Source organism: Calypte anna, chromosome 6 (genome assembly GCF_003957555.1).
Source record: "Calypte anna isolate BGI_N300 chromosome 6, bCalAnn1_v1.p, whole genome shotgun sequence".
In the NCBI taxonomy this organism is placed as follows: Eukaryota; Metazoa; Chordata; class Aves; order Apodiformes; family Trochilidae; genus Calypte; species Calypte anna.
The window spans coordinates 32,388,107-32,411,184 of NC_044252.1; the positions used below are offsets into that span (position 1 = coordinate 32,388,107).

At 48.5% G+C, this 23,078-nt stretch overlaps 2 protein-coding genes across 2 annotated transcripts in view; both read right to left on the reverse strand.

Annotated features, from left to right (window-relative positions):
- FAM53B (family with sequence similarity 53 member B) overlaps nt 1-9,035 on the reverse strand; it is a 38,730-nt gene extending 29,695 nt beyond the window's left edge. The window contains 1 exon segment of the mRNA XM_030453583.1: nt 8,984-9,035. The gene's annotated coding sequence lies outside the window, so the exon portion shown is untranslated.
- A 5,174-nt stretch (nt 9,036-14,209) lies between these two features.
- Nucleotides 14,210-23,001, reverse strand: EEF1AKMT2 (EEF1A lysine methyltransferase 2). The gene is made up of 6 exons (XM_030453584.1): nt 22,883-23,001; nt 22,519-22,584; nt 21,415-21,529; nt 17,158-17,265; nt 16,132-16,348; nt 14,210-15,387 (listed from the first exon to the last, which is right to left on the reverse strand). The coding sequence occupies exons 1-6, from the start codon at nt 22,996-22,998 to the stop codon at nt 15,260-15,262; spliced, it is 750 nt and encodes a 249-aa protein (XP_030309444.1). The 5' UTR covers nt 22,999-23,001; the 3' UTR covers nt 14,210-15,259.
- Nucleotides 23,002-23,078: the final 77 nt, after the last annotated feature.

A 23,078-nucleotide genomic window follows, 5' to 3' on the forward strand; every position in this document is an offset into this window, starting at 1 on the left:
AGTGATTTTGGGAAGCTTTGAGGGGAGCAGAGCATGGGCCAAGCCAACAGAGATGTCTCCAAAAGCCAAGGATGTCCTGCAACATCATCCCAGCTGGGTGGGATGAGCACAGGATTATCTGCATGGGGCAGCAGAGCCCTGGGCACAAGGCATCCCTGATGCTTGGGAAAACTGAGGGATTCCCACCCAGGCTGGCAGCACGTGGAGCTGGAAATGCAGCAAGGGCCTGGGCAACACCAAGCCATGGGCAGAAGGGTGGGATGCTTGTGATGGGGAAGTGCTGGAGGCTTTGCCTTCCCTCAAAGGAAGTCTTTTGCTGGGAGGAAGAAGGCAAAGCAAACACCCACTCACCGTGTTTACCCACTGAAATCCCAGCCAAGCAGTGCTGCAACGTGCCCCACAGCCTTTCCACGGAGTCATTCATGGACTTGGCTTTCAGCTGGGGTTTTTAATATTGGAGGGAGAAGCTGGTGAGGCTGGAATAATACAGAATCTGTTGCCCTAACACACTCACAGCTCCTGCGAGGTGTCAGCAGCACGTAAAGCACAAACCTCGCACGAGTTCCGCTCCCCCAGTGGCTCCCCCAGGCCCCCCCAGTGAAATATTTCCCCCAAAATCTGGGGTGCAGCTCCCAAGCAAGGAATCCCACCAAGCAATCACCCCAATGGAGAAGCAATGGCCACAGAGGACAGTTTTCCCAGCACTGAGATGCTTCACCCCTTGGAGATGCCCAATTCCCAGGCAGCTGGAGCAGGGTGGGATGAGCCCCACTATGGTCTGGCACTGGTAAAACCCTGAATTTTGCAGCTTGCCTCAGAGATGAGAGGGGAAAAAAAAAACCAAAACAACCCTATCCAGCAGTAAGTGGAAATAAAAACAGTCCTTGCTTTTATTTGGGCTGGCAGAAACACCATCCTGCCCAGACTTCTCGAGCTCATTTATGACAGTGTGAACATGCAGTAAAAGGGGGAAAATAAAATAAAATAAAGCAAAACATAAAAAAATAAAATAAAATAAAATAAAATAAAATAAAATAAAATAAGCTGCATTTCTACCCCATGAGCCTCCAGCATCTGGACACTTCATATGTCCCCCTTCTTCCCACCCCGCAGGTGAAAATCATGAGAAGAAGGAGATTCCTCCTTGGAGCTGTGGAAATGGGAAGCTCATCTGCCAGAGAGGTTTGTCCTGGTACCAAGTGAGCCATGAAGCCCCCTCCCAAAAAGGCATCCCAAGGAGAACTGACCTAAATGCTGCCAAAGCTGGGGAAGGGAATCAATCACCCCAGGTATGTTGTCAGAATACAAATAATTGCCCACTACAAACAGGGCAGCAAAAATGCCCACCTTCATCACATGGAAAAACACATCTTGCTACACTGGTGAGTGAAGGTATTAATGAATCCTAAAGTTTGTAAATCAAGATGAAAAATAAGGGCACCACCTTCAAATGCATGTAAAAATCAGGTTCTGTCAGAAAACAAGATACAGGGATTTTTAAATACATTAAGGACAACAATTCCAACTGACAACATTGCTCCAGACTCAGAAAAAGCAGCAGGAACATCAGTCATGATGCAGAAAAAGGAAAAATGCTCAATATGTATTTTATCCCCATCAAAAGGAAAAAGGAAAATGATACAGACACATTTGTCAAGAGCAACCCGGAATGATATGAAAGAGCAGGCATTAAATACAGATCTTTCTTAAACAGCAGCTCCAAATAATTTACCCCTTCAACTTTTTGTTGTAAATTTGTGCCTCATGGCTGATGCTCCTGGAGGACAGGCATGAACTGGGGTGGGAATCACTTGGGAAACCCATCCCTATCAGGGTGATGCTTCAGTCCAAGGATGGAAAAGTCAGGAACCAGGATTAACAACCACCAGAAAAAAGCTCTCACCTCTTCCCAGGGGCTTCGTGCTGGAGAAAGGGAGCAGTGGGAAGGAAAGCAGACAGAAATGGGTGCAGTTATTGATAAGAACCCAACTGACCCATCTCAAACAGATCTAAACAGAAACCAGCTCTGCTGGCTTCAGCACCAAGCAGACTTCCACCTCACACCCTGTAATATTTCTGGCAGTCTCTGGGAAGGAAACAGGAAAATCAGAGCTCTGTGACTCAAGCCTGGCAGACTAAACACAGAAAACAACAACTTGACAACACAGAATGGAGAGAAGCAGCCAGCACAGATTTTTAACTGAGGTGTCAAAATATGCCACAAAAAAAGGGATTGCTCCAAAGACAGCCAGCTCGATGGCAGAGACATCCCCAGGCTCCTGCCCTGCTCTCTGGCTCATCAAGGCAAGGGGGATGGAAAAATTTGGGCTCTCCAGGAGGAAAAGTGATGGCACTGCCTCTGTCCTCTGCAAATGACAACATCTACGGGCACCTGGAGCCTTCTGCCAGGTCTGATTAAGGTCTGGAGAAGATTCCAGGAGTAACTGAGGGGCTTGAAGACATAGGTACAGAGCAAGGATGGGGGAAGGTGGAGAGGTGACTGCTCAGGAACAACCTGGCCTCCTTCAGAGAGGGAAGGAGATGCCAAGCAGGTCCTTCAGAAAGGGAAGGAGATGCCAGGCAGGTCCTTCAGAAGGGGAAGGAGATGCATAGCAATTTCTTCAGAGGGAGCAGACCATTCCAGCACTGCAGGAAATCAGAACTATGCAGACTCAGAGTAAGGATAAAGTGTATTTTTTTTTATCCTGAGCAGCATGGACAATAATCATTGCAATAAACTAACAGCAGTGGGTTCTCAAGCCTCGCTGCCTTTTTACCTCTGCACTAGATGGTTTTTCTAAAAGGTGAGCTCCAGCAAGAATGAATTCAGAAAATGACTAAAACCAGTGATCCACAGAGCAGAGAGCTGCTGCACTCCCATATCCCTGTGTCCCAGCCTGGTCCCCAGGGTGGCTTGTGCAAGGACAAGGAAAGAGGGCTGGGAAGCAACCTCTCTGCTGAGCAGGCTCTTCTTCCAGCTCTAACTAGAACCCTTTTTCAACCTGGTATATCATGGGAGCACGAAGAGACTGGCACAGGGAGGGCATCGACAGCACAATCCAGCACACTGGAGACTTGTTTGTTTGGGGTTTTTTTGATTAAATATAGAATCCTTAACAATTCACCCAAAACCTCCACAGGAAAAGTAATCTACCAACAACATAAACCATGTGCAGCTGAAAATGGGGCTGAGAGGTTCTAAATGAAGCCATCAGTGACTGTAGATCTTCATTAACCACCATGCTTTCGCTCTGAGGAGTACCATCCATTGCATCCTATTTCAATTATAACACAACTGATAGCCCAATAAAGAAATAATCCTTTTCTGAATTAACAGAGAGGCTACAAGCCCAAATGTGGATATTTTTAATGCTTTATCTTCGTAATTGTAACAGATGAGCTTCAGCTTTGCCACACAACTGTAGCTTTTGGCATCTCTTTAGCTGTATTAAAACCTGTCCTTTCCAAAAATATTATACAATATTAATTTGTAACAGCTAGGGCAAAACGTGTGCCATGACAGAATTAATAATGTTACATACTTGAAGTCATTTTACAACAACAACTATCACCCAGCACACCAGGAGATTATTTGCCATAACATTAAGGTAAACTCCCAACTACCAAACTCTGACTTGTTGTGACTTCCCCACACCACTTGAAACAAGAAATTTCTACCCTGACCCAGCCTCGCTGAGCTGCCAGGCTGTCCTGGACAGGACAAAACCACTCATCTTCAGTGACATCTTTTTCCTACCAGAAATTCCTACATTTCCCAGAGGTGCAGAAGAGCGATGGCAGCGGATGCACAATTGGGGCAACTGAGGCAGAGGATCAGAGCATCAGAGCCTTGTCTTGGGTCACTGTGAGAGCTGCCACAAGGGACAAGGACAAAGAGAAAGGAATTTCCTAAATGCAATGATGGCCTTTAACTCATCCCTGGGTAGATGTTGAGTTTAGGAGCAGAATGAGGGATGTGTTACCCCAACTCCCCTAATCCAGACCAAAGCAAGTTGCTGGTGCACCTCAAGAGCAGCAGAATTCTGCTCCATCACCCCCCCAAGCTCTGCTCCTCTTCTGCCATCAAAAGGATTTTTGATCCTTCCTTTTGAGGGGCAGCTTTGAGCAAAGAGAGGGAGAGGAGAGCAGGTTTTCCAGCTGCTGGATCACAGTTTGCCAGACTGCATTTTTTACAACCCCCAGGATATGTAATGAGACCTAAGCACAAAACAGCCACAAAGCAGAATTCTTCTTTCACTACAGCCCCATACCCACTGCACAGCCCAAGCCCTGAACTTTGGCTGCTGGAAGCAAAAGCTAGAGCCAGGATCCACAAATACAGGGAATGATACAGCCCAAGGGATGCTTCAGATGGATTTCAGAAGAGTGACACCAATGATGCTGCTATATTTAATCCTCTAAAAGCAAAAACCACGACCAAGTCTCCCTGGGGCAATTTTTTAGGGGGGGAAATACAGAAACTCAATGCACCAGAACAGATTTCTTTACACTCACTCAACCAATTTTTAAAATATTGCTCAAATATGGTGATTCCACAGCCAAACTCTCCTGGGTATCCCCCCCCCCTCCTTGTATGGGGACATGGGGACCACAGGTTGTGGTGCCACAAGCAGCCATGCTTCATGCAGGCTTTGGGGCTCCTCCAGATCAGTCCAACACACTCTCCTTATTTTTTTTTTTTTTTTTTTTTTTTTTGTGCATTTCAGCAAAAAACTCCTACCATATCAAATCTTATTTACCCTCCACAGCCTGTGTTAGATTCAGAAGATGAGATATCTAACATTTCAAACACAGAAATGCTTCCTAACTCATGGATCAACCAACCTGAAGCCAGGGGAAATTCTGGCTCTAAATTAATTGCCTGATGACCATTTTATTTTTAATTTTTAACACCCACTTCACCTGTTGATAACAAGAGGCTCAAGGCATCCCCAGCCTGTGCTCTCAGAGCTTGGCAGGTCTTAAGGAATAAACTCTTCCCTGAGAGTTTGTTGTCACTCTTGAGGAATAAGCTCTTCCCTGGGAGTTCTTTTGGTCACTCTAAAGGCAGCCAACTCATAAAAGTTTGGAAAAACAAACCAGGCTGAGGATGTGCTCCCTGGTTCACTGTACCACAGCCACGTTCTGCACTGCTGCCCTGAGCACACAGCTGGGTCACAAGGAGCTGGGCTGGGGACACAGAGTGGGACCTTGGAAAAGTCCTTTTTTATCATTCCAACACTGCTCATAGAGATCCTTGAGAGCAGAACCAGAGCTCCAGGGCTGCTGCTGTCCTGCCTGCTTTTGAGGAATTTACAGGAGGTCTCATCTCTGAAGGGAGCAGTGGCACTCATGTCACACAGTGATGGGGAGAGGGCTGGGGTTTCCCAGGTGGGAACAACCCAGCAGGGAAGAAGCAGGGTGGAAAATTCCCTTCTCTTCACTGGGTTAGTTTATATTTAGCTCTCTGGAGAGCAGACGTGCTGGAGGAGCTGTTGGTTTTGGTGATATTTTTGCACAGCCCCTCAGGGTACCCTGCAATGTGCTGGGGGAGGCTGCCAAGAGCTGGCTCTTGCCACCTGGCTTCCCCACCTCCTCAGACCAGGCTCATGAAACCTCCCAGAGTCACAGCCCTCTGCTACCCATCAGACACCAGGGTGTTGGGTTTTTTTTTTGTTCTGTTTCCCTGAGTCAGCAGGCTTGCTTCCTCTTCTTCCTCCTTCCCATTTTGGGAGAGAAAGGAGAAAAAAAAAAAAAAAAAGAAAGAACCTGAAAAAGACAGCCACAAAGCTGAGGGAGCTATAGAGGAACAACATTACCAGCTCATCTACTGGCCTTGTCCCCCAGAGCCAGGGGAATAAACCATGGGCTTGTCTTTCTGGAGGCATTTTCAACTATTTCAACCCTAGTTTTGATGAGGGTAGACCTGATGCAAAGGCTATGCTTGCCTCTCCCTCCCCTGGGATGTGGGAAGCAGAGCAGAGCACTTCCAGCTGAGCTCTCCAAAGAGCCCTGAGCATCTCTGGCTCCTTGCCCTGCCCCAGCCCGTTGGTCCAAAGTCTGCTCTGCCACAAATGAATGTTCATTGGAACTATTTCCCAGCAAAATCATTCTACAGACAGCATGATATGGGAGAATAAAACCAAAATTGGCCCCTTCAACCTAGGGTGTCCACTTTTCCACCTGGGATTTTACAAGGGAAGCACAAACTACCTCCATCCCAATGGAGATCAAGAAAAGAAACTGTACAACATCACAAGAAAGAAAGAAAGCAAAAAAAAAAAAAGGAAGAACAGCCTCAAACCACACAGCTGTCAATTGAGAAATCAGAAGTCAACCAGTAACAATAAAACAGACAAATTGGATAAACCTCATCCCTCTTTCACACCCCTTCAGGACATGGTCCTTTGTGCCTGTTCTGCTCAGAAATACAGATGTTTCATCAAAAAGCTGCATGTCTCTTTTTGCCTAAGCCTTTGCTCAAAGTGAAGCAAACCTTTGATAGTAAAAAATAAAATTTATTAGACACAATCAGCTGAAGCAGACTTGGGGATTTCTATCGTTTCCCTATTTGCATGTGTGCATATTGATGCACATGTATTTATTTATGCAGCTATCCATAAGTGAAAATCAGCTGGCTCTGTCCCACAGTCTGCTTGATCTCCATATATAAGAACCTGGATCCCATCCACAGAAATCAATTATCTCCTGAATTGATTTGCCCTGCTTTTCCATGCAAAGTTTCGGATGCAACATCCTGAGCTCTTACTGCTCTTCCTCCCCAAGACCCATCTGCTCTGTACAACTGAAGATGTTCTTGGAGACCTTGGCCCTCTGCAGAACTGGAAGTCACAGAAATTTCCCTCCCTCCTCCAGGTTTAACCTGGAAGTGAGAAGGTCTGGATCCAGGAATTCTGCTGTGAAACCACTGGCACCCGTGGCCATGATCCACAGGGCTGTGCTCCATGAGGAGTCCTTCCCTCCTTTGAAGTGGAGAGAAGGGAACAATTCCACAGCACAAAGTTTGGGTTGGCTTTTTTTTTTCTGCTGGGGTTTTTCCTCCCCCTTCTGAAAGAGGCTGTGTCCTTCCCTGGGAAAAATGCCCCCAACATAGGGTGAACAGCCCTAATCCTGCACCCCTGAGCTGGGGTCTAACACACCCACCACCACAAGCATCCTCAGGCTCTGGAAGACTTTTAAAACCAAAGAAATAAATCAGAAGCTCTCTTCAAACCTACAGTGAGCCACAACCACTCTGAAATCCAGGTGTTGTTTTTTTTTCTTACCATCCCTCTAATTAATCTGCTTCGTGACCCACCCCAAATATTTCTCTAGAAACATTATCTACATTGTTTGGAGGCTCCTTTTAGTTCTTTTTTCCCCAGCCCTCAGCCAAGCCCTGGTAAATATTTCTGCCTGCATTAGAGGCAGGCTGGGGGAATCTGTTCTTTGTGATCATGGGAGGGAAGGCAGCAGCAGCAGCTGCCTGGCAGAGCCACCCAGTATTGGTGAGAGAGGGGCAGAGACACTCACAGCCTTCCCTGGTTTTTTACAGCATTATCAGGAGATGCTGCTCCCCACCTCCACAGTTTGCAAGCAGGGTTGGTGGGGTTTTTTTTTAGTTGTTGTTGTTTGTTTTTAATCCGTCAAAAATAGTCTTTTACTGCACTTCGAGGCTTCAAAAGGAAAATATGCACATCTGGTTTCAATCGCCAGCTGAAGTTTGGTCTATCAGCCTATTTCATAACAAATTATGCTTACTTTTCACTCCAGAGGATTTCCTAAGGAGGTGGAAAAGGGGGGGGTGGGGGTGTGCTGCCAAGGTACACCAGCATCTGTGGAGACCACACGGCAGAGAGAGACAGAGGCACGACCCCGGGAAAACCCTTCTTGAGGGAAAAACCTTTATTGATCAAAAACCTTTGTGTACATCTTTAGGTGAAACCCTCCCGAACCGGACACCTTGAACGGCAACGAGTGGAGGGAGGAGACTCAAAAGACTTCCCAGGAGGGCTCTGCTTGTCAGGGTACTTTGCACAGTGAGAAGTTTCACTGGAAAATCCACCCCCCCCACACGACCCCCGGGGGTCCTCACTCAGCACCGTGAGCTACCTCGGACATGCCAGGCGTGAAACCCTGGCAGGGACACCCCGGGTGGCACGAGTGATAGTCCCAGACGGGCTGGAAAGCATCTCTGCAGGGTATGCTCAGCCACATCCACTGCTCCCCCGGGATGCAACCCTCAAAACCCCGGGGAGTTTTGTACCGATCTAAGTTTCAGCCCCGTCAAACATCACTCCCGGCCCGGAGGCAGGGGAGGAAAGCACGTGTTGATCCATTCGGAGGAAGAAATTACCGAGGCGAGGGCAGAGAAAGCTGAGCGGGGGGAGAAGAAACCTCTCTCACCCCCCACGCTAAACTTCGGGCAGGCGACCCGAACCCATCCTCAAGTGGTTTTTCTCCCGGGACAAGAACTCAGCATCCCCGCACACAGCTCAGGAGCCATCCCGGCTGCACCTCCGGAGCTTGGAAGCCCAACCGAGCCCCGACACCGCTCCCGGCGGCACCAAGGCAGAACCCCGAGGTGTGTGTGCGTGTGTGTGTGCCAGCTTTTGGGGGGTGCCAGTCTTGGGGGGTGCTGGGGAGCCTTTCAGGGGATGCCAACCTTCCGGGGGTGGGGGGGGATGCCAGCTTTCCATGCTTGGGGGGGATAAACCAGCCTTCCATGGGGGATACGCCAGGCTTCGGGGGGATGCAGCCTTGGCAGGGAAGAGATGCCAGGCTGCCGGGATGGGATGGAGGGACCACCGTAACCCCTCCGCTTCCCCCCCATCCCCTGGGCTGGGCGAACCGCCGCCCTTTGTCCGCCGTCCCTTTTTCCCGAGGACGGCACAAGGGGATCTTTACACACTTACACACACGCACAGTCACACACAGTCACACAGATACAGTCACACACACACGGACACTTCCCGGCTCTTACCGTGGTGGTGGTGGTGGCGGCGGCGCGGCCCGGCCGGGCCGGCTGTGGGCTCCGCTCCGAGCCGCGCAACCTCCGCCGCCGCCGCCGCCGTGGTGCGGGCGGGGCGGTCGGAGGGAAGGAGGGAGGAGGAAATGCGTTTGTCACTTCCTGAGCGGGGCTGGAGGGAGGACGGGCCCCGCACCGCACCTGCGGAGCCTCCGCCCCGCGGAGGGAGGTGGCGGAGGGGACCCGCGCAACGGAGGGGTGAGGATAAGGGGAGGTGAGGAGGCTGCATCCAACCCCGACCTGTGCGGGCATCCCCAGGGTTCAACATCGCACATAAAAGGGCGAGGAGGGGAAGGGGAGGGTGGGGAAATTATAAATTAAAAAAATTAAAAGAAAAATGCTCGAGTCTGGGCACATGGGTGTTGACTGAGGGGGCTCCGAGGGGCAGCACCCCCTCCTCCTGCCACGGCTCCTCCTTCCCCAGCCCGAGGGTGACTCCTGGTGGCATATCCACCCGCCCCGGGTATTCCTCAAGTGTTAAAGAGACGCTGACAGACGCTGTGCTGGTGGGATTAGGGGAAAAAAAGAAAAAGAAAAAAAAAATTCCACTTCTTCGTTTTCCTGCGTTTTCCCCCTATTTGGTGAAGGGGCATTTGGTGGGACGCATGCTGCCAGGCTGAAGGTGGCCATGGGTGTTTCAAAGTCACATCTGTGTGGCTTCATCTAAGGAAAGAAGGGCCACGGAGATGGGGAAGGGTCTGGAGGACAAATCTGCTGAGGAACCTGGGGGTGTTCAGCCTGGAGAAAAGGAGGGTAAGGGGAGACCTTCATGCTCACTACAGCTACCTCAAAGGAGGTTGGGTGGTCTCTTCTTCCAAGTAGCGAGCTAGAACAATGGAGGAAATGACCTCAAGTCGTGCCCAGGGAGGTTGAGATTGGATATTAGGAACAATTTCTTCACCAAAAAGGGTTGTCAGGCTCTGTCCCAGGCTGCCCAGGGCAGTGGTGAAGTCCCCATCCCTGGAGGGATCTCAAAGCTGTGGAGATGCTGAGGGACATGAGGCAGTGGTGGCCCTGGCACTGTTGGGCTAATGGTTGGACTTGATGCTCTTAAAGGTCTTTTCCAACCTAAACAACTGGTGTTTCCATGGGAGATGGCCTTCAGAAGTAATCTGCTCTAACAATAACGTTTTCCATCCATCCATCCGAGCTGTGCCCAGCACGTGGGCTCCTTCTGAGGCCAAGCATAATCAGTGAACAGGGAAACTCCAGAGCAGCTGAAAAGAAGATTTAGAGCTCGTTACCAAATGGAGCCTAAACATTAATTTTGAACACGCAGAGGCAGACAACACAGATGTCATCAGGAACAAATCTGAGGCTTTAGAATCTCAATTTGATCCTCCTGGCTGGGTGGCCGGGCAGGCTGCTGGGGACAGCAAGTGAGAACAAGTCAAGGAATGTGCCTCCTGAACAGCACCCAAGGCTTTAGCTGCAGAAGTCAACAGAGCTTTGGGTGTCCTGCCCTGCTGACACGTGGCCCAAGATCCCAAATGGATGTGGAGGAACCCTCTTGGCTGGTGTTAAATGTAATAGAGAAGAAAGGAGGTGAATAAGCAGAAGGAGATGGAGCAAATGTAACCAGGGACCAGCTTCTGCCAAAGGAGCAAGGGCTGATCTCAACAACACTGGCTCCAGGACAGGTGAAACGAGGCAGGAGTGGCTGGTGTGAGCAGAATGAAGGGCTTGGTGATGTGGAGGGACATTTGCATTGAGCTCCTCCATCACACTCAGTATTTGCTTTTCTCACAACATGCTGAGACTTGTGACAGCAAAACCCTTGCAGAGGTCTTGTTCAGAACCTCGGGAATCGAGTTTCAAAATGTTTTATTCTAGATTCCCAATTGAATATTTTGGAAATAAAGCTTGCAGTGGAACAGAATCCATTCCCCTGGTAGCCTTGTGCAGGCTTGGTTTCCCAGAATCAAGTGATTTTTTTGTCAGCATGTCCTCCCTCTCATCCTCAGTGCTTTAGACAGAGGAGCTGAGCATTAAGGGTGTGTGAAAACTCATGACTGAAGCATAAACCTGTTTCCTACAGGTGGTATTTTCAGTAATGTTGATTTTCAGCAAGTAGAGGCTGGCCTAGAGAGGTCCCTACCCTAGTGACAATGCAGCAGATCTTTGTCAAAAGGGGAAAAGATGGAAATAATTTTAGAGCTGGCCCTGAGAGTTGAGTCACTACTGGCAGAAAACTCATTCAGTTAAATTCTGAGCTGATTGAACTTGTTGTTTTGCCTTGGATGTCAGCACCTTTGCTACCTTCCTCATGGAGATGGAAACTCTGTGGGCAGGAAGAAAGCAAACGATCCCCATGGTCCTTCTGCAGTGACACTGGGGTCTAAGCCACTGAAACATTTTGCTGTAACAGAGCTAAGCCCCGTGGGTAGGCACAGTTCCCTTGCCTCCCAGTGCAGAGGATTCAGCTCCTCAGTCACAACCTGCTTTTGGCACAGAATCATAGAATCGACTGGGTTGGAAGGGACCTCAGAGCTCATCAAGTCCAACCCTTGATCCACTCCCGCTGCAGTTCCCAGCCCATGGCACTCAGTGCCACATCCAGGCTCTTTTGAAATATCTCCAGACACGGAGAATCCACTACTTCCCTGGGCAGCCCATTCCAATGCCTGATCACCCTCTCCAGAAAGAAATTCTTTCTCATCTCCAACCTAAACCTCCCCTGGCACAACTTGAGACCCTGCCCTCTTGTCTTGCTGAGAGTTGCCTGGGAAAAGAGCCCAACCCCCCCTGGCTCCAACCTCCTTTCAGGGAGTTGTAGAGAGTGATGAGGTCTCCCCTGAGCCTCCTCTTCTCCAGCCTCAACACCCCCAGCTCCCTCAGCCTCTCCTCACAGGATCTGTGCTCTAATCCTTCACTGCCTGCTCCTGGTTGTTGTTATTGGAGTCACCCGCGCCGCGGCTGCGAATAATTTCAGCAGCATCCTTCTCCTGGTGACCCTACAGCCCTGCACTGTCCCGAGCACCTGAGGAGTCCTGGTTATTTATGGGTTTATCCTTCTGCTTCTCCTGCCAGGCAAGGAGCACAGGCAAGGGGCTGGCTGAATGCCAAAGAAGGAGTCAGAGCATCCCAGTGCCAGGAGGATGTGCTGGGTACCCCGTACTCACAGGGACATTCTGGCTCCACTGAAGGTTTCCAACAGCACAAAAGGGAGATCAGGCTCAGAAGCCACACTCCAGTTGCAGGGGAAATCCTGAATTTCACAGAATCTAACAGCAAGCAGACATACTTTTTAACAAATGGTTCATATCCAGGGGACAAGCATGTCTCTGTAATATGATCAACATGTTCTAGGCCAGAGAGTATCTGAATCAAAGAGACCTGATACCCTAAACAAGTCATTAGAGAGGATTGTAATGAGCAGCAGAGTTCTTACTACATCTGGGGTAGGATGGGATTTGCACCAAACCTAAAAATCCTTCTTTTATTTCACAGGGTGTTTGCTGCAGACATCCAAGAGCTTTGTGTTTCAGCTCCCTGCTTTGCTTGCTGCCTCCTTGCCTCCCTCCCTGCCTTGGCTGCTGAGCCATGGGCCACTCCAGGTGATATCTAATGGAAACAGGTGACAGATAAAATAAATGGACCATGAAATGCAGGTGGGAACCCTCCTCTCACACGCTGCTCACTCTGTCAGCCAGGATTGTGTCTGAATGGATTTAAGGTAAGCCAAGAATTTGTTGTTCATCATTCATAAAACCCCAGGCAGCACCCTAAGGATAAGCAGAAATGCACCAGCCATGGAGTTCAGGTGCCCCAGAGTAGGGCAGCAACCAGTGAAGGTAATTATGGGGGCAAAAGAGCCCATATTCTTCCCCTCAAAATACCAAAATTTGGGTTTTTTAGGGGAAGCATTAGAGGAAAGCTAACCAGCAAACCTTACCCTGCCTTTTCCTGGTCAGTGTTTTGGGCTGGGTGCAGGTTTATCACACCAGGCATGCACATCTCTGTGCTGCCAGGGAGAGGTTTGAGTTCCCAGCCCTATCAGCATTTCAGATTACTCACTAAGTGCACGTTCTTCCCATCTCTGCTTGACATGTGAGACTGTCCATGAAAACTTGGCTGCTGGAGTAACTGTGCTGAGCTTCAGTTCCTTTCTGTTCCCTGACTGGTGGTTACAAGCTCTGGCTCTCCAGCACAGGCTTATGCACTTGTGATTATCCAGAATTTATATGCAGCCTTGCAGCTACATCATTTATTTGCCTGACAGCACTCCATTTAATTTCCAGTAACCTAGAAATGGGCTCATTTCAAGCTATACTCTTACCTAACAAATGGAAATTAAGCCACCGTTTGGCTTTTACCTTACTGGTGTCAAAGAAAACACCTTGGTGTTCCTTTTCCTCCTTTGTCTTAAGGCTGTAACACCTCATCCCTTTCCAATGAAAGCCCAAGGTGTTCATTAATTGTTCAGGATCAGCTCATGCTCTACATCCTCCCATCCCACCCATCCAGCCCAGGGCAGGTAACACCACCCCCCAGCTCAGCCCTCTCCTCCTCTCAGCCCTCCAGAAAAGGCAGTGAGTGCTGGGAATGCAAAGGCAGGGCTGTTTATTTTCTGTGTGCTCTCCACATATTTTACAGGAGACAATTCAATCTTTTCCAGTGCTTAGAGGGCACATAAAATAAAGCAGTTATTGTTGCAGCAAGTCATGTTCTATACCTTTAGGAGTGCCAAGATTAGGGAAGGGATCCCAGTGCCAAAACACTGAAAATTTTGCTGTGTGTTGCTAAATACCATACTTAAAGACTTTGTCTGGTATGAAGAACATAAATTTTGGCAGTCTTTTACCAGACACCCTGGAACCCAGCAGAATGGACACAGCAGAATATATATATAGGCAGATTTTCCTTACAATGGCTACAGTGCTGCCAGTGCATTCCTGGAAGGTGGAAATACACGAAAGGCAGTGTCAGTGATGAAGAAAAGCTTGCTGGGCCTAATGTACCAGAAAAGCTTTTCAAGAACTCATCCTCACATAAAAATAACTCCAAAGAAGCTGCTGGGATAAGTGTCAGCCCAGCTTTGTAGCTTCACAGTTATCTCTCTAGCTTGCACACGTGGCTTTGCCTTGGACACCTGGACACAAACCCAGTGGCTCCGAGTTAGGCTTCATCAATCTGGTTGCCTGATAGAGACACCTTGATGTTTGAAAAAACACATTTCACTTTATGTTTGAAATAACAAGTTTATTGTCACCTGCAAAACTCCATTTCCTACCTTTCAAGCAATAGTAGTATTGTAACTGTGAAAATACAGAAGAAAGGCAGACAAAGAAATTAAGGAAAATGATCACACTCAGAAGTTTTTTTTTAAAAAAAAAATTTAGACAAGGGAAACTTAAAAAAAAAACTTTTAAAAAGGGGAGAAGGAACTGATAGTTATGCTTTCAGTTCTTTTGGATTCCTGCAGCTAAAATCTCTCCTGAGACACTGAGTGGGAAACACAAGGTCACTGGAGGCTCTTCAGACATGACTCTACAGCAAATTAATAATGAAGGAGGCATATGTGAGATGCTAGTGAGACTGTAACATCACACCTTTATATATTTATGAGGTCAGTGAGAATAACTGACAAAGCAGGCACACACATTCAGGCAAGTTTCAAAAGCACTCAGCAGTCCCTCTGTGGGACAAGGCTTGAGCTATTTCAGTGGAGGCAGAACGATGCTGAGTCTGAGAACCTCTGCACATCTGAATTTAAAGCACTCACTGGGCCTTTTTTCTGCAAGTGCTATGGCTTTTATATTCATTTCTCTCCTTAGCAGCTACATTCATGCTCACCTAAGAAAAAAAGAAGAGATTCAGCACTCACACAGCAAACCCTTGTTCCCTGTTACACTGCCCAACAAAAAAAAACAAAAAGAGATTTTTGCTTTGTGGAATACCTTTACCTCTCTTGTTTGCTGATACCAATACAGGAATTAAATACAGGATAATCTGTGTGTTCCAAACACAAATAGCATTGTTATATTAGTCTCAGTATTAAGAATGCTTTATTTCTCCCTCATTTACAAACCTGCAGCTTCCCTAAAACAAGTGAGGTTGTAGCAAGGACAAAATTTATGGGCAAGTTATGCAAAGCTGAAATGTTTCTAGGGCAATGTTTTATAGTCCCTTAGAGTTCCATGCATAATATTTTACTGTGTACTCAAAGAGCAGTTATTTACACACGTGTCTGAGGTTTTCTGTCAGGTTTAAAGTTCAGACTTTTCTCAACTAATCTAATTTGTCCAAGATGGATGGCCTCACTTTTTTCCTTTGGAAAACCAATGCTGTTACACTGTTTCCAATTCTTCCTCCAAAGCAAAACTTGGGTGTTGGCAGCTCCTCCAGAATGTCAAATCCTGCCAGAGAGAAATCAGAATTAGAAGGAAGTCATTTTATTCTCCTCTTGGATAACCCTTTGCAAACCATTCTTTATTTGCCTGGAAAACAAAGTCAGTTACTCTGGAAGTTTATAGGACTGTATTGTTGCAGTGCACCCCTGCTATAGGAGCTGAAACCCTTCAATGGACAATAAAAAATCTTAGCTGGCTGACTCACAAATTTTAATGGCAGAAAAGATGAGAACTTGCCAGTAATTTTAGTCCCCCAGAAGGGGAGGTTGGTTTAGGTCCACACTGAGTTTCAGGCCTCAGCATCCAGCATGTAAAAACTGCCCATTCCAGTGGATCAGCAGGTCACTGAGGAGGTGGCATGAAAGGTCTTGGTCACAGATTTGGGTTCCCCTTAAAAATGGGTAAGAAAATGGATTTCAAAGCAAATGGGTGAGAACTGGATCAGGCAGTGAAGGACCCGAAGAGAAAAAGTGGCACCTGGGTACTGAGCCCCCTCCTTTCCCTGCCCTGAAATCCTCCTCCTCCTCCAGTCTAAATAAATCCTGTCCTCCCCTTGGCACTGGCAAACCCAGAAGCTGCAATTCCTGAGGAAAGCAGAGGGCAGAGAGGCTGAGGCATTTCTGACTTGTGCTTTACCTTGTCCAGTTCTCATCTGAGGAAGTCAAGAAGCTAACACAGACATTAGGATTTTTACTCATCCCATCTTTCAACAACCCCCTGAGTCAGGCAGTGGTTCTGCCAGCTTCTTACCTTCCCTGAACTCATTCAGCAGCTCCTCCTTGGTCCAGTTGCAAGAGGTTATGAGGAAAAAGCCCTCTGGTTTCAGTGTGCTGCAGAGAGACCTCAGGTACTGCTGCCTCTTCCCCACTGCATCCTCTGGGTTGAGGCTGATGGCATCAAAAGTCCCCTTGTCAATGCAGATCTCAAACCCTGACAGCTCAGGGGAGGGAGCCAGGAAGTCTTCTACCTAAACCATAAGCCTCCAACTGTGAAAACAATCTTCAAGCAAACTAATACTTGACAAGGAAAAGCCTCAAACCTGACAATAGGTGTGCTTAGGGTAACCCAGGGGGTTTTCACACTTACAGAGCCCTCTCAGCTTCTTTCTTCTCTGCATATTACATGATGTGCTGCAAACCAATCCATCTAAAGCTCAAACATCCTCCTAAAGTCATTATTTGTACTTTGATCCCTGGTTTCCCAGCTGCTGGGTGCTAGGCTCTGTACAGAGACAGAACAGAGTGTCTGCCACAGAGAGATTCCAAGCAACCTACAAAAAACTTCCCCCAGGTCCAGAGCTGGAGCAGAGCACAGGGTAGGAGGGAGAGGACTCCCACTGAAAGGCAGTCAGAGGATGGCTGAGGTCAGAAGGGACCTCTGGAGGTCACCTGGTTCTAGCAAGGCCTCTCGGATTTCCCTGCCACACAGCTACTGGTAAGGATTCTGTCCCTTCAAGATTTCATCCTTTATTTCACATCTGAGAGCCAGAATGTAGTAGGAAAAAATACAGAACTTGCCAAGTGGCAAATCACTGTTCTGCTCCCTGTCAGCAGCAGGGAAATCTTTTTAGCCCTCACGACTGTTAGAAACAGGAAAAAAATAGACCAAAAATCTTCTTCTAAGTACAGATTTATTGGGGTAAGAGTTCTCTCACAAATGAGTGTCAAATGAGGTTATTAATGTCACACACCCAGCACATCTGAATATCCTCTGGGTCATTCAGCCTTGGGTTTAACTGCTTTCTATTTCCTCAGAAAACTCTCTCTTAAAACTTACCTTGAGTTTAATGTTAGAAATCCCTTCTTTCTCTCTTATTTTTTCTGAAAGTTGTATTGCTGAAGGGGAATAATCAATCCCAGTGAGGTCAGTGTAGCCAGACTTTGCCTAGGCAGAAGCAGAGAGCCTTAAGCAGTGTCCTAGCAACTTTATTATCCAGCAAGTGTATTCCTGATCTATAATCCATCTCATCTCTCCTCCTCTTAATGAACCCACACACTTTTACTCATTTTTACTCCTTTTACCATTAAAAGAGTTAAACAGATGGGGGAGTGATCTGAAATAACTCCACTTTGCCTACTACCTCCTTGAAAGAGCTGTTGACTGGAAGCTGGTTTATGTCAACAAGTGGAAAACTTGAGCAGAACTGTGAAAAGTCCAGACCCCAGGGAGGAACAGGCTCTCTTATCTGCACCAAAAGTAACCTAAAAACCAGGGGTTCTTTTCAGGGATGAGAACATGTGCCATGCCAGGTGCTCCCAAAGAAGAAGGAAAACTCACTGGCAGTTCCCTAACGGTTGAGACTGAGCAATTATTTGGTTTATAACCCAAACTGTAACTGCCAACACACCTAATCCATGATATTTACCAATAAAACCCATGGCAAGCCCTTACCTTTTTCTAATTATTGATGCTAATGTCTATTTGAATGCAATTATTTGCATGCTGCCAGGTCTTTGCATCAGCACTTTTCAGGCAGGTTCTGTACCACATAAAAGAGACTTTCTCTTCATCTCCCTTTGGAGTGGGCACCCAGAACCCAGGCCAGCAAACTCAGGGACTGAGATCCCAACAATCCCTTTCCAAAGCAGGTGGCAGAGGGGCAGTGTGACATTTTTCACTCTGAGACAGAAGCTGAAGTCACCAGATTTGGTTTGAAGTCACCAGATTTGGTTATCACAACTGGGCTGGGTAGCTCCAAACCCAACAGGAGGAGTTATTGGTCCTACAGCTGAGACAGGGGAGGAACCTTGGGTTGGGTTTGGTTTGGAACAATGCAGATTTTACCTCAGCATTAAGCTGTGGCATCTCCTTGTCCCCAAAGGCTGATACCTCAGTGGAGGGGAAAACTAGGAGAAGTTTTTTAAGCCAGCCTTTCCCCCAGCCCATGGCAGCTCAGTGCTAGGCAGCTGTTGTTAATTGCAGCCTCATTTCAGCTGAACACAAAGAGCATGTTTGTCTGCACTTGATGAAGAACAGCTTCTTGCTCAGGCTTCTGCCCACGTCCCTCCCCAGAGCAAACCAAGCTTCCTGAGATGCCTGAGCTGAAGAGTTTGAGGGTGGAAGAGCAGTTCCCACAAGAGCTCCTCTGTTTGGAAAGGAAGAGCTTGAGTCACTGCAGGGAGTTCCCATTCACTCCTGGAGTCTCTGGGGCACAGAGAGGAAAGTTTTAAGGATAAACAACACGAAAGCTGCTCAACCTGTAGGGCCTGACAAGGGATATGGAGAGGAGCAGGCACCCAAGTGCCAAACATGACCTGGCTGTGTCCTGCAACTGGACTCCTGTCCTGGAGGTGGTTGTTAAAAGCTCCCTGCTGCAGCTGCTGGTGTTTGGAAAAGCAGATTAAATAGCAGGAGGAATTCTGCAGTGTTGGCAGCACTGCTGCTGAATGCTCTTCACTTCAGAGAAGTTTCTCAGCCCTCTTGCCTCCCATGATACTCAGGAAAAAAAACCCACAAAAAACCAGAGAAGGTCAGAGCTCTATAGGCAGCAACATTTCCTTAGGAAAGCTGGAATTTTGGGATGGCAACAGAATTAGGTCATCAAAGCAGCCTCACAGAGTCTGCAGGGGTTGGACCCTGGCAAGAGGTCCCAGTTCTGTACCTGAGATCCTCAGAGCAACCAGAAAGAGAGGAGCCTCCAGCCACATTCCCTCGGAGCTTCTGGATGGGCAGATCCCTGGATACAGGAGGTGTCTTCCCACTTAGCAGCATGCTGGATGGTTTGCCTCCCAGTGAGCCCAGTTCACACAGCAGCTTTTCTTATTTTTCTTTTATTTCTTCCCTATTTTTCAGCTGCTCTGCCTTCTTTTTTGTGCAATATTCCCTGCTGGAGCTGCCAACACCTCACTGAGACTTAGCTGCATTTCAGGGGAATTTTCTCACTCCTTTTTCCCATACTTGCCAAAAGAATCATGACTTGACTTTCCAAGCCTAGAACCTAACACACACACACACACAGAGAATTTTCTTTCCATCCACTATTCAAGTGCCGGGTCCTGCACTTTGACCACAACAACCCCATGGGGAGCTCCAGGCTGGGCACAGAGTGGCAGAAAGGGACCTGGGAGTCTGGATTGACAGGAAGCTGAACATGAGCCAGCAGTGTGCCCAGGTGGCCAAGAAGGCCAATGGCATCCTGGGGCCAGCAGGTCCAGGGAAGGGATTCTGCCCCTGTGCTCAGCCCTGGTGAGGCCACAGCTTGAGTCCTGTGTCCAGTTCTGGGCCCCTCAGCTCAGGAAGGAGATTGAGGTGCTGGAGCAGGTCCAAAGGAGGCAACTGGGCTGGTGAAGGGACTCGAGCACAGATCCTATGAGGAGAGGCTGAGGGAGCTGGGGGTGTTGAGGCTGGAGAAGAGGAGGCTCAGGGGAGACCTCATCACTCTCTACAACTCCCTGAAAGGAGGTTGGAGCCAGGGGGGGGTTGGGCTCTTTTCCCAGGCAACTCTCAGCAAGACAAGAGGGCAGGGTCTCAAGTTGTGCCAGGGGAGGTTTAGGTTGGAGATGAGAAAGAATTTCTTTCTGGAGAGGGTGATCAGGCATTGGAATGGGCTGCCCAGGGAAGTAGTGGATTCTCCGTGTCTGGAGATATTTCAAAAGAGCCTGGATGTGGCACTGAGTGCCATGGGCTGGGAACTGCAGGGGGAGTGGATCAAGGGTTGGACTTGATGATCTCTGAGGTCCCTTCCAACCCAGCCAATTCTATGATTCTAGGATTCAAGTGTGATCCTGAATTATTTAGAAACAAAAAGCAATGTGATTTTTGAGGCATTTCCAAATGGGAACTGGACTGGGAACATTTCCTGCAGGAGAAACCCCAGTACTTGGAGGTGTTTAATGCCAGGGGGGAGGGTGCTTATGGCAGTTTCAGTGTTTTTAAAAGCTCCCAGGCTGCTGCTCTCCCCTTACAGAATGCAAATCAATTCCAGGTTTGCAGGAGGTGCCAGGATAAACCTGAAGTCTTGGAAAGAAAGTTTTTCTCTTGGATGGTTCAGTGATAGAGCTGGCTAACCTTGCATTCAGCAAACATCATTATTAGGCTTCAAAATTAATTTATTTTCATGAGATGAGCAATTCCTCCTCTTGAGATGACTTCTGTGCTACAAAGGCTTTAAACTCCCCTAAATCTAAGTCCATCTTCAAAAAAATTCCATTTTAAATCTGACTTTGACCCCTTTCCATTCCATCCACTACTGGAGAATGCAGACCAGAAACTCTGGCAGCTCCTTCACCAACTCCCAGACATCCAACCAAACCCAGGGGCAAAATGCCCCAGCTCCCAAACACCTGGATCCCTGGGACAGCTCAGACAGAACACACCTGCCAGAGGGCTCCCTTCCTGAAGAGTTAACCACTTTTTAAGTAATTTACATAAAAAACTGGGGTTTAACCAATTTCTGCATTGCTAATGAGCATAATTATCAGACCTGAGCATGGGGAAAGGCTCTGGGTTTGCACACAGGGGTGCTGTGTGTGTCACTCAGCTTCATTTCCTTACCAGCAGGTGCTTTCCACAAAAAAATGGGGAGAAAAATGGGAGGAAAAGTGGAAAGTTAGGCTGAAATAAAGGATAATCAGGCTGGCTGAGAGGAATTCCATCCATTTGGAATGCTGAGGTACTGACAGTCCAGGCAGCACCCAGAAAGCAGAGGTTTGAGCACAACTCCCCCAGTCTGCTGCTGGCTCTGCAGATTTAAAACCCCAAAAGCTCTGCTGGGGGAAGCTGTGACACCCCAAATCCCCAATCATTGCCTTGCCTCTACAGCAATGAGATAATAATTCCCCTGATAATTCCTCTTAAACCACAGGAAAATATAAAAGCAGAGGCACAGGAACCTGTGTGCTGGAAAAAACAAAACAAAACAAAACACACAAAAAAATACCCAAAACACCCCAAAATTCCACCCAGCCCACTCTGTAAATGTTCATTTTGGTTGCTGCCTTTTTGCCTCTCAGCCACTGCTGCCAGAGAACTCAAACCAATCAAAATGGTGCTTCTGGACCCCAAAAAATCCCCCAAACTTGACAAGATACCAACCAACTCCAGCAGTAAGAGACCATTCCCAGTCCCAATGTCAAGGAGAGGGCTGTCAAGGGGCACCTTTTGTTTCTCCAGCCATCTGATTATCCGAGCCATACTTTCTTCTCCAAACCTAAGAAAAAGAAGGGCTGAGGTGACCAAGGCAGCCAAGACATGTGAGAGGCACCCCAGGTTTGTTTCATCACCCCCTCTCTGTCAGCTCTCACAAAATGGCTCTTCCTGAGGCACCTGGGTAACAACCACCAGAGCTCAGGTTCCACTGTTGCTTTTTTGGGAATTAAAAACTGAATCACAGCCTTAAAATTCACCCAAAAACACCAACTCTGGGAGGGGAAGCCCTTGAGGTAATACAAAAACACAGCAACACCATCAACTTGCTGAGTTAAACCAAGCTCAGGGGCAAAATGCTGGTTTTAGGAAGGAGATTGAGGTGCTGGAGCAGGTCCAAAGGAGGCAACTGGGCTGGTGAAGGGACTCGAGCACAGATCCTATGAGGAGAGGCTGAGGGAGCTGGGGGTGTTGAGGCTGGAGAAGAGGAGGCTCAGGGGAGACCTCATCACTCTCTACAACTCCCTGAAAGGAGGTTGGAGCCAGGGAGGGTTGGGCTCTTTTCCCAGGCAGCTCTCAGCAAGACAAGAGGGCAGGGTCTCAAGTTGTGCCAGGGGAGGTTTAGGTTGGAGATTAGAAAGAATTTCTTTCTGGAGAGGGTGATCAGGCATTGGAATGGGCTGCCCAGGGAAGTAGTGGATTCTCCGTGTCTGGAGATATTTCAAAAGAGCCTGGATGTGGCACTGAGTGCCATGGGCTGGGAACTGCAGCGGGAGTGGATCAAGGGTTGGACTTGATGATCTCTGAGGTCCCTTCCAACCCAGCCCATTCTATGATTCTATGATTTATTACTGAGCCACAGAGCAGCTGCAAACTCACTGTCTGTGCTGGGACAGCCATCCAAAGGCAGCTTGGAAACCTGGGCTGCAGAACTGGTGTCTGTCTGCAGGACTGAACCCCCCCAGCAACCCCTGGCTGCGTTTTGGCAACTCCTGCTTGGAAAAACGACACGGAGGGACACGAGGTTGGGGAGGGGGAAATCTTTTTATTTACCAAATTTCCCCAGCGTCTCCGATCTCTTGAAAAGCTTTCAGCTCTCTCTCATAGGCAGCGTCCCAGCTAGAAGGCAGGGGGGTGGAAGGACAAGATGCTTCAATTAACAACGGGTAAAGATTTAATTAAGGTGAGGGGGGGAGGAAAGGGGATGCGAGCAGCAGAGTCCCCGTGTGTGTCCCTGGTTATTTTAAGTGACGGATTCCTCGTTCACACGTTCTCCAGGCCCCGAGCTGCCCGGGGAGGTCAGGCTGAGGGGAACAAACTGGGTCTGAGCCCCAGCTCGGACCCGAGGCTCCCCGGGAGGAGCCGCTCCCCGCCCTGGGCCCCCCAAACCCTCCCCAAACGCCTCGCTGCCACTCACTGCTCTCTGGTGCCCAGCACCGAGGGGCTGAAGGGCTCCTCCCCGCTCCCCGGGACCGAACCAGAACCTGAACCCGAACCCACGGGGGGCCCCGGGCCCTCCCCAGCCACCGCCATGCTGGGCCCGGAAGTCCTTCAGCACCATCGAGCTGAGCGCGCAGAGAGAGTCCGCCCCCCGCCGCCGCTTCTCTAGCGCG

Excerpts from the sequence above, each read along its gene's own strand:
- EEF1AKMT2 (XM_030453584.1), bottom strand. The coding sequence starts at position 22,998 with ATGGCGGTGGCTGGGGAGGGCCCGGGGCCCCCCGTGGGTTCGGGTTCA. Across the intron at positions 22,585-22,882 it reads GTGCTGGGCACCAGAGAGCA|CTGGGACGCTGCCTATGAGA; the intron begins GTGAGTGGCAGC and ends CCTGCCTTCTAG. Across the intron at positions 15,388-16,131 it reads GCTGAATGAGTTCAGGGAAG|GATTTGACATTCTGGAGGAG; the intron begins GTAAGAAGCTGG and ends TCTCTCTGGCAG.